The 16,057-nt window shown below is 37.7% G+C and overlaps 1 protein-coding gene across 2 annotated transcripts in view; it reads left to right on the top strand.

The window, feature by feature from the left end:
• The window catches only part of LOC109096696 (immunoglobulin superfamily member 3-like), a 134,900-nt gene that overhangs the window by 79,190 nt on the left and 39,653 nt on the right, over positions 1-16,057 (top strand). For both annotated transcript variants that reach the window (XM_042731051.1, XM_042731052.1), the window contains exons 3-4: positions 4,494-4,913; positions 12,316-12,702. In XM_042731051.1, the coding sequence (XP_042586985.1) occupies positions 4,494-4,913; positions 12,316-12,702 (807 nt within the window). The remainder of the gene's footprint in view (positions 1-4,493; positions 4,914-12,315; positions 12,703-16,057) is intronic.

Below are 16,057 nucleotides of genomic sequence, written 5' to 3'. Positions count from 1 at the left end.
GAGGGCCGCCACCTCAGTCTCTCAGCCCTCCCTTTCAACCTCATTTCACTATTTTGCTTCTTTATTCTCACTTTCTGTCTTTGTGTCTAACATCTGTGCTTGTTCAAAGCGGCGCTGAAGTAACCTGCTGTTAAACAGTGCCGTCTTTCCTCTGGTTCTTTCATTTCTTACCCCTCGTTTCATTTGCATCGCTGCCGTCTGCTGTTCCTCCTCCGTCACTCATCTCTCCCTCACGCAGTCTTTCTCCCATTTCATTAGTTTTATATAAGCCGTGTCCCCACCCCACCCCGCTCGCTGTTGTTTCATTAGCGTCGCGTACCTTTTGTGTGGCTCGTGCGCTCTAGCTCAGGAGTGATAATGTGTGAGCAAACATGAAGTTGAATAATTGAGCTCTCGTCCGCAGATGCCCACAATGCCTGTGCAGGTAAACCACGAGGATTCATTTTCACAGTGCAGAAATGTCGAAGGAATGTATGTGCGAGTCCGTTCGCTCAGTTCAATAGGTGTTCATTTATTCAGGGTCTTTTGCACTGAGAGAGAGAGAGAGACAGGCTGATTGATTTATAAAGGCTTTTATGCAGCTCTCTGTAAAGGTTCATTTTTTGAGTGATCAAGTGGCCCATGCTGAACCAAGCTGCACATTCTGCAGTTCAAAGCTTAGTTTTATTTAGCATTTTCTTTGCTGATTTTGAAGAAAAGTATGTGCTATAATGTGTTAAATGGAGCTGAGTGTAGTGTTCTCTTATTGCTACTGTAGCTGAACGTACTGTATAATCGCATTAGTGATCATATAAAAGTTTGCTTTTATGCTTTTGGCTGGCACTTTTTGTCTGTGTACACTCTATATGTTTGTATCATATTGGTTATCAGTCAATACTATATTATATATATATTTATTAGATATTTTTATACATTTATATTGTATGTTGTATTTAAATGTGCACATTTTTAATTTCTTTTAAATTTAAATTTGTTTTTCATTTATCAGTATTAGTCAAATATATTATTGTGCATGCTCACCTTCTCTATTTAGATTACCTGTTTTTTTTTTAAATGTACAAATTTCTACATAGAAGAACAAGTGCAAAGATAAACTCGGATAACAACGGCATGAGTTATTGCCAATATTATTACCCCAATTAACGACACCCCAACAAATTACATACAGTAAAATAAAACACCCCGCAATAAAATAAAATGAATAATATAAATTTTATATAAGGAGCCCTTGAGTGAGAATTAGATCTTTTTTTATCCATATATTCACTTATACTATAGCATTTAAATTTATTTTAATTCATTTAAACAAAAATAATATAGAATTTAAGTATTTAAACAAAAAGTGATCCCATTTATCATTATGGGCTCACTTATACTATAGCATTTAAACTTTGATTTTTCAATTCATTTAAAGGATGATGTGACGTACCTGAAGAAGCGCGTCATCAGAAAGTTTGTGTTTAAACAAAAATAATATAGAATTTAAGCCATTTATCAGTTATGGGCTAAAAAAACAAACAAATCCATTCATCAAAAAACTTCTAACATAAAACAATCCATTTAACAGAAAAACTCCATATTGGTGGAATATTCCAACAAATATTAAACCCATAACTTTGTCATTGCTAACACTATCCTTATAATATGACTTACAAATTATGTGTTTAAGCAATTAATGCATTCACTGCATATTAAACCCATAACTTTATCATTGCTAACACCATCCATGTTTCTTTCACCCATAAATTTCTAACACCAAACACTATCCATTTTCTAAAGCTACAAGAAACAGTAACAATCTCAAATATAAAGTAAACATCAAATCAAACCTCAACAATTTTGAGTTCCAATCTCAGGTAGACAGTTAATTTCACTTCAACCCTTTAATAATTTGATCTTCATTAGATATACAACAAATCCCAAAAGCCACAACAAACAACAAGCACTTGGAAAACCATTTTACCAAGGTGCACAGTGCACCACAAAAAACACAATTAAACACTAAAACAAAAACACACTGCTACTCAAAAAAACTGCAGGATGCATTTACACTGGACCTGCTTCAGTGCTGGACACATGCAATGCTGGAGGTTGACAAGGTGGGGATGTTTTTCAAGGTGCAGAAAAGCACCAGCGCGAGATGCGGCACCCTCATGACACACTGCCAGCAGGATTACATTTCCATGCCACTCCTATGATCAGCCTTGATCTAAGAAAATCCAATAATATCCATCCATAAGTGCATAGTTTTGTGTTATACCTATCATCTTTTATGGCCACACATTTAAATACATTTTCATCTATGCTACAGATAGTAACAATTAAATAACTATAAAGTGCCTTTTATTAAATTTATTCCTGTTTAAGACCTTTTAAAAATGAAATATTACAGCGATTGCACATCCATATTAGAACAAACCAAGAGCTAAAAGTTGGTGTTTTTCAGCTGTTAAAGTTGAAAAAATGACGGATTTGCGGTCATCTATTTGGACAAACTTAGAAGTCGGCTTTTATTTGCCGGGGCTTCAACGACCTCACAACAACACTTTATTCCTGTTTAAGACCTTTTAAAAATATATTAGGATTGCACACAATCCCCCATTTAATATTGTGGCTGCAGTTTTTTTAAAGTTTCCTGGAAAAGGCATTGGAGACACTGTCAGCTGTCAGCGCCTCATTCAGATAATATTGTGGCTGCAGTTTTCTTCAGCTTTTTTTTTGTATGTCTACATTTTGTATTGATGTCACACAAGTTTATTTCCAGGATTTTGGTTTGTCACAAAAATTAGTCTGAAGATCTGACCGCACAGTGATGTCAGAGCTGTTCTTTTAGCTGCCTGAGAGACGCCGTTCCCAGTCTGAAGATCTGACTGGTGCTAATCAATGTTGGCACTGCACGGAGACGTCTAGTGGTAATGGGATGCAGAATATCATGTTGTGGTGGCTCGGTGCTAAAGGATGGTGTGCTGGAACGACCTGTCAGAGAATTTCTAGAATGACCTTATGTTGAGCCTCCTTTCAGAGTTCGGGCCACACGTTTGCAGAGCAAACTGTCCATGAAAAAAGAAATCTGTGTTTGTATAATTCATTCACATCATAATAAATCTTACCTTCTCACAATACAACTTACAAATCATACTTTTTAACAATATATACAACAACTCAAAAGTAAAAGCTTCCATAGCTTCATGCGAACATGTGTTCATGTGCATCTGTATCATGAGGTTTACATATGTGAGTCTATAGCACTGCACACAGGAGAAAGAGAAGAACTGTATAGACTAAGTCCAGGGCCAGAAACACGCTAAAGCCGAGTAAACAAATGCTTACTTAATGTGTCCTCTACGAACACAAGTTGAAGTTGACATAATAAACATACTAAAGCTAAAACTGAAATTAAAATAGAGCTAAAAAAAAAAAAAAACTTTTATATTACTATCACTATATATTTATATTGACATTCTTTTTTCCCAGTATATCTGACTATATAATATATAGTGGTAATATATCATATATAAAGGATATATATATATAAGAGATATATATATATATATATCTCGGGCCATAGATAAAATAGATAGATATAAGCATGGGGCTAGGCTTGTAAAAATTACAAAAGCACTGTATCATGATGTTACAAAATAGCACTACAACTAAAAGAGAAGATACTTAGAAATATTGTAATATAAATGATACTAACATATAAAAAATAAAATGAACACAAAAAATAAAACTGTTTAAATAAAAATTCAATTTTAAACAAAAGTTAATTAAAAATACTTAGAAATATTGTAATATAAATGATACTAACATAACACTGATAGAGATGCATGAATATAATATTGCCTATTAATACATTTAGATTACATCTGATGTCATCTAAAGTTAATCTTTAAAAATACACTGTTAAATGTAATCTTGAATAACTTTTTTTTCATACTATACATTATAATGTTGTGGTGCCTAAATTAATTCAAAATAATTTTATTTATCTTAAAAATTATTGATTTTAGTTTCATTAATTTATTTTTAATTTATTTAAAGAAAATAGAATACGTTTTTAATACTATGTTTAAGTTAGCAGTCATAACATGAGTTATCGGTTTCAGACAGAATTTTAACATTGATGCATCTCTAGTAGCATGAAACACTTGCATTGAGGTACTTGTGCAGAGTATGTTTCGGCCCAACAAAGTAAATCTTTCAGTTTGTTCTGTAGTCATACTTTTCGAAAAATTCTGCCATATTTTATTGAATAAGGACCCAGAGGCTGACAGACGGAAGAAGTGTGAGGGGTTGTTGAGGACAAAAAAAGACTTTGTTTTTTTTCTTGAGGCTACAAGTTAATAAAAGGGTTGAGATTGAGCCCCGCCCTACAGGAGAGAATCCTGTTTAAATGTTAATGGGACAAGGAGTGAAAGTCTTTAAGGGTGTGTTTTGTTGTTCTTGAACTCTAGCCTCAAACTAACCTCATACCCTGGTTTCCTCCACAGTGATCCCGGACAGTCTGACGGTGATGGCCACTGCTCAGACTCTCTCGAAAGTGGAGGGGGACACACTACAGCTGAGCTGTGAGGTCACACGCCAGACGTCCCAGCACACTCACGTTTCTGTGGGGTGGTACCTGCGACCCTCTGATGACCCCAATTCTGGTCCACGTGACCTGGTCACCCTGTCACGGGACTTTGTTCTACGACCGGGTGGACAGTACCGCCAACGTCTGTCTTCAGGAGACCTGCGTCTGGACAAGACCAGTGCCACTTCCTACCGTCTAACCATCTACAAACTGCAGCCCACAGACCAGGGAGAGTTCTACTGCGAGGCCTCGGAATGGATCCAGGACCCGGATCGCTCCTGGTATGCCATGACCCGGAAAGAGTCGGAGAAGACGTCTGTCAAAGTTCAGCCCACAGGTGAGTTAGAGTTGTTTGGGGGTTCATTGCAACATCTTTCAGAGGTTAATTGCTTTTTTTTATCCTAATGGCTAATTATTCACTGAGATTGATTTAATTTAACACAATGAAGAGAAGAGGTGTTGGTAAAGAAAAGCTAATTTTCTTCTCACAGGTGGAAAAACAAATATTTGAGCCACATTCAGTTGCATAGTAAATGTAGCCAAAAAAAGACTTTGGAAATAAATCTAAGAAACATGAAACAAGGAAATATTTACATATACTGTTGCATATATTCAATTTTATGTAAATGAACATAACAAAATTAACATAACTATGGTTTTATGAACAGTTTACACCCAGATGTTTTCCATTCGTGAATGAGTGTTATTCTCTCAGACATATTTTCCCAAAACATTTCCATTGGACAAAAAAACTATGTAAACTGGATTGTGAACATTATACATAGTCCAAAAGTCTAAAGAGATAGCTCACCCAAAAATGAAAATTCTGTGATCATTTACTCACCGTCATGTCGTTCCAATCCTGTATGACTTTCTACCTTGAAAGATGATGTTTTGAGAAATGCAACAGTGTTTTTTGTCCATATAATGAAATTCAACAATCACCAAAATGGTTTGGTGTAACATTCTTCAAATTTATTTTGTGTTGCACAGTAAAAAAGTCATACCGAAGTTTCAAATTCAGTTTTGGGTGATCTATCCATTTGATACATATTGAACAAACTCTACTTCTATCCCTTACAATTTTATTTTTGTTTATATAAAATTAAATATCTGTTCTGACTAAGATGATAATTATTTCAAACACTTTACACCACAGAAGTACTTGCGTGTAGTTCAACCCTATTAGACAAATGACTCAACCATGTCATGCTCATGGTCACCTTGCTCTCTAAAACAGGGCATGCATGACTCTGCTTTCCTGCAGAAATCCTTAAATATGCCGTGTGAGCTGATCACTATCTCAAATTAAGCACATTACCGGAGTCCCTGAGCGGTGGCTGCTGATCCTCTTAACATCAAACTCCCTGTCATGGAGCACAGAGCAGGCATCGCCTCTCACAAGTCCATTGATACCATCAGTGTCATGAAGGTTATCATAGAGTGCATCATAGTGTGGTTTCTCAGCATCAGGTAGCAGCAAGCCAGTCACATCGACTCATCTATCCAACACATCAGTTGAGTAATCATGGCTGACATCTACTTGATGACCAACACTTTTAAAGAGAAAGCAATGTCAGTTCTGTCATCATTTACTCATCCTCATGTCGTTCCATACTCATGATGTTCTTTCTTCTGTGGAACACAAAAGTAGATATTTTCAAGAATATTTCAGTGAAATTCAGTGTAGTCCAGAGCTTTCAAAATCCAAAAAGAACCAGAGAAATGAATCCATTCCACCTGATTTCAATTCATCGTTACATTTCAACCTCTTCCATCGGAAATGAATGTCTGGTGTTTGTTGGAGATGGTGCAAAAGTGTCTCAAGGCAACTGAAGTGACACTTTTGTATGATGAACAGATCCAAATTTAAGCCACAATTCACTCTCAAATTAAAGACTATATATAGACTTTATCAAATGGGGTGACAACCCTCAGTTGTCGACTAACATTCTTATTGGTTCTTGTATATCACATGAACAAACATCATAATGGGTTTGTGTCTACATATTTTATGTTGTCTGTGGATGTATCTGATGATTAGTGTTTTCGTATGTCTGTACTTTGTTGACTTTTATTATATGGACAGTTAGTTGAAACTTTCTTCGAAATTAGCTTCTTTTTTGTTCCTCAGAAGAAGACTGCTAACCACGTAAAGAGATGAGTAAATGATGACAGAACTTTCATTTCTGAGTAAATTATTCCTTTAAGTTGTTGTCCTTTAAGGTAATTGTGCCAGACTTTTTGCACTAAGAAACAAAGATGTTTGATGTCACTGTCAAATCTGATGTTTGATGTCTAAAGACCCCAGCTTTGATTTGAGAGCTAACATAAAAAGCAAGATTTTTACTTAAATTTTACTCTGTCACACACTGCAGTTGTGTTTGGTGAACTATTCAACACAACGCCATAGATCTGAACTTTTCCTCTCTCCCGTTCTCCAGAATAGCCATATTTCACAGGACAGAGACTGGGGCAGAAAAATGCCTCCCTCATCTCCGGCTTTAGTCCATTACTTTCCAATTTATTACAGAGCCGTCACTCCGTCCTGAGCATAAGACAGCATGTACAGCAGACGTAAGTGCTGTCTCTCTCTGACTGAATGAACACACAGGGCTGTAACTCAATCTCAAAGCACATCGGCCCAGCGGTTTGATGGGAATGGGAGGTGACAGCGCACCTCCTCATCAAATACGCTGCAGGACGGGAGCTGCAAGTGGCATGTTAATTCAGCCCTGTTATTGGTCAAGAGTCTCAGGGGGTGTGCGGATTGGACAAGAAGAGGACAGGTTGTGATTTTAGGGTGTGGATGTTGGATGGCTGTCTCCCAAGGGCACCTCCACAGAGTCAGGCTGCAGATGGGGACAGAGTCTAATAGTGTTTATGATTTGTGGTCTTCAGTGGTGTAGGATCAGGGTGAGATGAATGCAGACCAGACAAGCTCCTCATAGAGACAGATTGAAGACTCATCCACGTCCCTTCAGCTCAGTGACCAGTGATTCTTGATACATGGCCATGTAACACTAAATAGCCACTTTTACTGTTAGTAGAAAAATTGACACAAAAGTGTAGACATTTAAAAGAGAAATGGTTCAGTGATTCAGTTACGTTTAATGCTTGTAAATCACCCCAAATTAAAACTGAAACATATTTTTCTTCTGTGTAGCATAAAAGAAAATATTTAGAAGAATGTTGGTTACCAAACTGCTTTGGTGGTCACTGACTGATATTGTATGGACACAGAAATATCTTCTTTACTTTAATATTTGCTTCTCACTGCTTATTCAGCATAGAACAAATTTGGCCCTGCCTAATGATTAAAGATAAAGTCACATTAGTGCAATTTAATTTACACAATTAATTGTAAATGGTGTAGCAATACATGAAGCACCACTCACATTAAAGTCACTTTTAAGCCTGATTTCTGTTTTCCATCAGTCAACATTCTACATCAAACATAAAAATGAATAAGAGCTACATCTGCTTTGGGGACTTTTTTGGAGTGAAAGGAAAAAAAACTTTAAGGAAAAAGTTCACTAGTAGATGTTAAAAGGAGCTTAAAGTGGAGTTGAAACATTTCATTGATTTAGTTGCTTACAATAAACTCATTTATAAAGTTTATCGGTAAGTGCTGTTTTGAAAGTCTCAGTATGTGGGGCTATTTACAGTAAATGGCCTTTGAAAGCCTTTAGAGATAGTCATCTGTTTTATTGTAAAGCATCTTCCAGTCAAGTATTCCAGTTTTCTTACAAGCTACTCTTAATAAAGAACTGACTTTCAGTTTGTTACAGCCCTCTACTATCAAGCAGTATTGTTATCGTCAACTAAAACTATTAAAATATTTTAGTTAATTGAAATATAGCTGCAAATATAAATGGCTAAACATACCAAAAATGTTAAAACTAAAACTGAACAAAAAATAAATAAAAATAAAATCTGCAGTAAATAGAAGTAATAGAAATAGAAAACTGAAATAAAAATAAAACTGAAAAATATAAAAATGAAATCAAAATTCAAAATATTAATGAATATTATAATAGTATTTAAACTATTCTAAAATAATAATGCTATCAAGACCAAGTGAACAAAAATCATAATAGTAATTATTCTAAAATAGCAAGGCTATAAAGGCCAAGTGAACAAAAATGTATTTAAATGTTATTTTAAGCAGTGGATGTACATATATATAAAAGATGCCAGCAGTTGCATACAGGAAGGGTTTACTTTAGGTCTTTTTCTCTCCTTTAGGTCTTTTTCTCTCTTTTTAGGTGTTTTTTCTCTCCTTTTCTTTAAAAGATGCCAGCAGTTGCATACAGGAAGGGTTTATTAAAAAACTGGAAACTTTATTAGAATGTAGTTCTAACATAAATGTTTAATGGATTTTAAAGGCAGTCAAGGTGAAGTCATTACGGCCTGATCCTTCAGTATGCAAGCCAGGCTTCACCTGACTGAGATTCACATTAGAAATTCCAGAGAGCATTTCAAGAGCAACACTGAGACGACAGATTTGTCTGTAATCCCCTTTTCTAGCTGGCTGTGTCCAAGTCCCCTTCCAGCTAGACAACACGCTCACAATGTTCTCTGTGTACTAGCCAGTGGCCTGTTAGGCTCAATTGAAAGTGCCTGTCTGTGCAGGAGTGATTGGGCGGCTGTTTTGAGGGATTGCAGCCAGTTTATGTATTTTCATTTGTAGTTGACTGAATTGGCTCTGTTGAATTGGCTAGAAAGTCGGTTTAAGCTAGTAGTAGTAGTTTTGGAACAGCTTGGTCATTATCTTGTACACCATCTTGCACCAGCAACAAACCAGATCACCAACTGATCGTACCAGTTTATGGTGCCCAAGCTGGTAACCAGTAACCATGTTCCAAAAAACCACGTTAAACTGGATTTTCCAGCAGGGGAGCTCAAAGCTGCTGAAGAGAGGTGCACGATTACACACTCAGTCATGTGTGATTATTCTGTTTTGCATATTTATGTTGACATTAGCTCAATGCACACCATATGTCATGCTCATAACACGTGTAAACGTTTGTGTGTTTTCTCTCATCTGGCTGTTAATGTGTTTATTGCTCTGGTGAACTGTGGGGAAAAACAGAAGTTGTGCGGTAAGCATTAATAGGACATCAAATGGCTCATTGAAGCACATACTACAGCAGTTCGATGGACTCATTTTGTGACAAAGCTTTTGGCAGCGAATCCCACACAGCAGCTTGTTCACACAGCCCCCTTCCAGCTACCACAGTTATCACCGCTCCCACTCAACACAATTGTCTCTTTCTCTTTTTCTCTCTCTGGTTAGCTGTCATACAAATCTATTGTGCATGCTAAATTCAAAACTAACGGCATCATTCATGCTGTGAACCCTCAATCCTGACATTTCCTTCCCATTCTAAAAATCTTTATTCATGTGACTTTGAAAGTATCCCTCTTCTTATGAATGCCAGATTTTTCCACAGTCGTCGTATTGTATTGTACTTGACTATATAACAAGGCTGCAAAAGGAAGGAGAACATCTTTATAATTAGATTCTAATAAGATGTCAGCCCCTGAGGTCTAGGGTTCAGTGAACATAGTGACTTTGTGCGTCTTTTGTACAAAGCACTTTTGTACTCCTGTCTGTCAATCATCTCTTCCAGGACGCATGAAGAAGTATATGCAGTATACATTTGCCGTCTTCCTCTCTGAGCTGTTGAGCACACTAGAACATCACCGCAAACTGTGGCATTATTGTTGCTGAATAATTTACATTTCATTTTTAAAGCGGAAACATTAGTCTTTTCTGTTTTTGATCTCCTTTGTTTTTGCAGTACCATCTGCCTTAAATTTTTTGGCTTTGATTACATAGTACAGTGGGTCCTTGATCAGTGAATGCCCTTGCTGATAGCTGATGACTGCTGTGCATGCTTCTCATGTGCATGAAATATGTGCAGGTCTGTACAAGATAACAAAAATATTTTAATTAATTTTAGTATTTTACAATGCTCATAGATTTGTTATTTATATTATAAATAACATACATGTATGTATATTATTAGTATTAGTAGTGTATGTGTATATATATATATATTTATTTATTTATAATAATTACACATTACCAAAAGTATAGGGTCTGTAAGATTTTTAAAATGTTTTTGAAGGGAGACTCTTATGGTTATTCAGGCTGCATTTAAAAAAAAAAAAATACACTAAAACATCAATGTGAATATTTTTGCAATATTCACTTAAATGTGTGTATATATAAAATGTAATTTATGCCTGTGATGGCAAGGCTGGATTTTTAGCAGCCATTACTCCAGTCTTCAGTGTCACATTGTCCTTCAGAAATCATTGTAATATGCTAATTTGCTGCACAAGACACATTTCTTATACTGTCAATGTTGAAAACATGTCTTTACTGTTATTTTTGATAATTTTACTGGCCCAAAACTTTTGAATGGTTGTGTATTTTTGAGTCATGACCATGGAATAATGGATAATTAATGGAAATTAATTGAACTTTACATTAAAATCCTTTGTTAATGTTAATAATGAATGTTAATATTGGCCCAAAACTAATTTATGCCCATTCTTTTGCCGTCCTTCTAATCTAAAATGTACTAGGGCTGGTAAAGGAGGTTTGGATGTTTATTGATATGTAATGTGTTGATTAGCCTTTGATGCTAATTATGAAGGGGAATTATGAAGCTAATTATGAAGGGGAAGTCGTGGCCTAATGGTAAGAGAGTTTGACTCCTAACCCTAAGGTTGTGGGTTTGAGTCTCGGGCCGGCAATACCACGTCTGAGGTGCCCTTGAGCAAGGCACCAAACCCTCAACTGCTCCCCGGGCGCCGCAGCATAAATGGTTGCCCACTGCTCCGGGTGTGTGTGCACTTTGGATGGGTTAAATGCAGAGCACGAATTCTTAGTATGGGTCACCGTACTTGGCTGTATGTCACGTCACGTCATGTCATAAAGCACAGAGCTGGGCATGAAAAATCAGTCAGACAGCGATCATCCGGCAAACGCAGACAGATTTCAAGTTTTGATGACCTCTCTTCCACTACAGTCTGATGTAGAAGATAGAGGAATATGTATTCACCTAATGTATCCTGTCACTTTTCTCTCCGTTTTTCCTCATTCATTTCCACGTGCAGCCCTTCATCTCCACTGCTAATTAATCTGTCTGAAGCATGCAGATTTAGTCCTAATACACAGACCGGCTCCAGTCAGGCGGGCAGTAATGTCCTAATGGAGCATCACGCTGCTTGAGTACCACAGGAGGAAAGGAAGAACAGCCACTGGCATTTGTTTCCCTGTGATCTGTGAATTCCTCTTTAGAACAGGCCTGTTTACTGTGCTGTTATTTTGGAGAGCAGTGCACAGCGTGAGACACAAATAATGGCTGCATGTAAAAACACACACATCATCATCATCATCATCATCATCATCCCTCCCTGTACATTTGCCTTTCTCTGTCAGTGCCATGTATTTACGCAGTCAGAGCGTTTCTCAAGAAGTTTGTTGTAGTAATTAGAGCCCAGGGGCAATCACCTCTGAAGAAGCCGAATGAAGTGAAGAAAGTGCTTTTCTGATGAGGCGCACAAACTGCGTATCATATGGAAATTAGTTCTATAAATGAAGATTCGTTTGCTTTTGATGTAAGCGTTTCAGTTTGAATTTAGTCCAATGTGGACCGTTTTGTAATGGCTAAATCATCTTTTCTCTCTCTTTCTCTTTCTCTCTCTCTTTTCACCCGCAGACCGGGACTTTAGTATCCAGGTGACCACTGAGCGCCGGGCCTACACGGCTGGCGAGCCGCTGGAGCTCCGCTGCACCATTGACGCTCAGAATATTCCAGAGCGCTTCTTCTCGGTGTCGTGGGTCTTCAGCAGCTCACCCGTAGCCGTGATTGGGCCCAGCGCCGTGCCTGTACTGGGACCCAACTACTTGGAGCGAGAAGCCACCGGCCTCCTGACCGTGCGCAAAGAGAGTCCTTCCGTCCACCTGCTCAAGTTGCAACGTCTACTGCCAGAGGACTCTGGGAAATACATCTGCAGAGTGACAGAACGGGAGAAGACCCTCACTGGAGATTTCATCGACCGCAGCAAGCGGTCCCGTAACGTTCAGATCACTGTAACCCCTCTCAGTGAGTACCACGGTTCTTTATCGGCCCTCTGTTTCTGACTGTCCCCTAGAGTAGTCAGCTGATACCTCTCAACAGTGCTCTTATTAAATGAAAACATGAACCTTTCGGCTTCAATTCAGATGTTCATTACCTCTAGTGGATTATTCTGGGCTAGTTAAGCTTATAAGTGATTGGTTTAAAAAAAGTAGAGTTCGGGAATTGATTTAGTAATATTGTGGAGGCAAACACCTATTGAAGTTCATATTTCTGCTGAAGGTTTCTAAAGCACAGAGTATACACTTAGTATCGCCCCTTATTTTCTCAGATGCTTTTCAGTTCTTGTGCCAGGTGCTCTCTCACTCTCCCACGGTTAGAAGTATTGAGTAAACAGGAGAAAAAAATAACAGTAGTGTGAAAGCAGTTCAGCAGTTTTCTAGATCGTAGAACTTTACCATTAACAAGTAGCAGTGTAGTGTGACAGAACACTGCATCAATTTTTGTCACATTGAGGCTGTTTACATGAACAACAAAATCCAGACAAGTATCAAAAATCAGCTTATTTTAAAAAATGGGGGTCGGGAAAGGTCCGCGAGCTGGGACACAAACTCGGGACGCCCGAAGTGTAACAACACTATATGTTGTCAAATGTTGTCCTCTTAAACTTTCTATTTATAAAAGAATTCAGAATACTGAAAAAAAACATTACAGTTTCCACTAAAATATTAAGCAGCACAACTGTTTTCAACAACAGTAATAATTGAGCACCATGATTTCTGAGAGATCATGTGACGCTGAAGACTAGCTGCTGAAAAATGAGCTTTGCCATCACAGGAATTACATTTTAAGATACATTTAAAAAGAAATCTGTTATTTTAAATTGTAAGAATAATTCACAATTTTAGTATATTTTTAATGAAATAAATGCAGTATTGATGCATATTAATGACTTCTCTAATTGTTAAAAACGTACCATCAAATGATCAAGCTATTCATTAAAAAAGGTGAAACACCATTAAATACATTTAGAATAGTTCTAGAATAGTTGTCTGTGTTTTGTTAGTAGCTTGTAGTTCACTATTTGAACAGCTTGACCGTAGTTTAAATACTAAGCTAGAGTTTCAGAGTAGCTGCACTGGTAGGGTGCTTGTTAGTGGGCAGTACAGTACTGTGTCATGTCTAAAATCGTTTAATGCACAGCATTTTTTCACAACTTGGTTTTGTGGAGGCCTGAAAAGCCTTTGAAATGGCATTGCATTTCAAGTGAGAGTTACTTGAAAAGCCAAGTCTAACAGGCATGAAATGAAAGTGGGAACGCCATCGCCTTCAGCGTAGCCCTGGTAGATCCCCAAGGTGGATGTGATTGTGCCCAGGCTGAGAAACCACAGTTGAGCTCAAGGAGTTGATGAAAGCTAGATTGGGGAGAGGAGGTTAATCAAAGGTTAGTAGAATACATCTGTTCTGCTCAGACTTTGGCCTCCCAAATCCAGCCTCTTCCAACAACAGTCCTTTCACACTCTGTAAGTTGAAGGAGATCTTTCTTTCTTTCTCCTCAGGGGAATCAGGTTTTATAGGGTCTTGAAGGATGTCCGGCAAGTATGCATTACATCAACACGCCATGTTTTTGCAGTTATTTACATGGTTTAACTACATCAGCATGTAACATATTTCCATAATGCCCACCTACTGGCTGTTTTGGCCCACCCTAAAAAAAAAAATGGTTGGTTAAGTGAAGGAGACTCTTTTTTCCGCTATGTGGGCAAAAAATTGTATGAACTTCCAAACCTGAGGCCATAGTTATAGATTTAATCCTGTTTACTGCTGCACATGAAGCCTCCAGAACTCAAACCCGATTATGGTAAGGGGTGTTGCATTTCTGACACATGCTCCAAATGGTTGACCAATCACAACAGACCAGGTGACCAATCAGAGCAGACTGTGGTTTTCGAAAAGTCAGGCTTTAAAGACACTGGAACTACAACGGATTCTTCAGGCAGAGAGTGAAAATACTGTAGGTGCATATAATTCATATAAATTTTTTTCTAGCAGACCCGAAAAATTTAATTAAATGAAAATTAAATGGCCGCTTTTACATATATATCAATTAGCTGCAGTTCTGCCACTCATTCTTGTGCTAGTTTCTTTCTTAAAGCAATAGTTCACCCAAATATGTGAATTCTATCATCATTTATTTACCTTAACATCATTCCAAACCTGTATGACTTTTTTTTGTAACACATATATTTAGAATATTCATTAAAAATGCCCCAGGTTTTTTTTTGTTTTTGTCCATTCAATGAAACTCAATGAGGTGTGATGTGATTGTGTAGGACCCCTTGACTTTCATTCTACCGGATAAAATATCCTGCACACGTTCTGCAAAATATTTTATTTTGTGTTACACAGAGGAAAGTAAGTCATACTGTACATCTTTGGAACGACGTGAAAGTCTTTTAAGATGGCTAGAAAAAGGGAAAGGACTCTTGGAAAGGTTTGTGAATGAGGCACTATATTACACCATGCTTTGGTCTTTTTTGTCTTTGCCCCCGCAGGAGACCCTGTGCAATATTTGCAGGGTTATTAAAGCGGTAGATTGATAGTTGCAGTATGGATTCGAGACAGCACAGAGTTCAGCCCCTTCTTCACCCACATGCTCACTCTCTCTCTCTTCAGCTCAAGGCCTCACTGACTATCTAAGTAGATTTTCAGGCAATATCTACGACTGAAGCATCTGCATGTAGAGACACCGAGAGACTGGACTGGGTGAAGGTACAGCCATACCCCAACTGATCATTGTGTAAACTTCTTATTTCATCTCCTCAGAGAATAGAAGCACATTAGAAATTGAAGAGGTTTCATCCCCAGATGTTTCGCTTTTGTTATGTATGAAATCAAAGCCTCTTGTGTTCGTTGCCTGGTTGGTCATGGTGGTTTTCTTCTCAAGAAGTTCTGCTAGAGCCTCTTTCTGAAGAAGGCCTTTGGTGACCCATGGGAAGTGTGCAAACTTTGTCTCTTTAGAGTCCCATTTTTGTTTTATCATATGCTGCTTTTATAGGGACGTGATGGTGTGAAATCCCTGTCGAGAACTCTGCCGATGTCTGCGAAGGCTTTGATCTATACTCATGCTTATGAGATCTCTCAGGCTCTAGACCTCTTGATGACAAAACTATTCCAGAGGTCCTGCTCGTCTGAGGCCTAGTCTGCTGTAGAGTGCAACAGAAAGATATGGAAGAAAAGATGCCATTCATATATTGATTTTAGTGAAAAATAATTTTTAAGTTGAAAAACTGCTCTACCCATAGACCTATGAACACCCACTCCCATAAACCACTGCAAATGACTCTTATTGCTCTGTCATTCAACTTCTGCATATGTTTTG

This window comes from Cyprinus carpio, chromosome B9 (genome assembly GCF_018340385.1).
Source record: "Cyprinus carpio isolate SPL01 chromosome B9, ASM1834038v1, whole genome shotgun sequence".
NCBI lineage: Eukaryota > Metazoa > Chordata > Actinopteri > Cypriniformes > Cyprinidae > Cyprinus > Cyprinus carpio.
The sequence above is the reverse complement of the archived record's forward strand: the minus strand, read 5'-3'. Positions and strand labels throughout refer to the sequence as shown.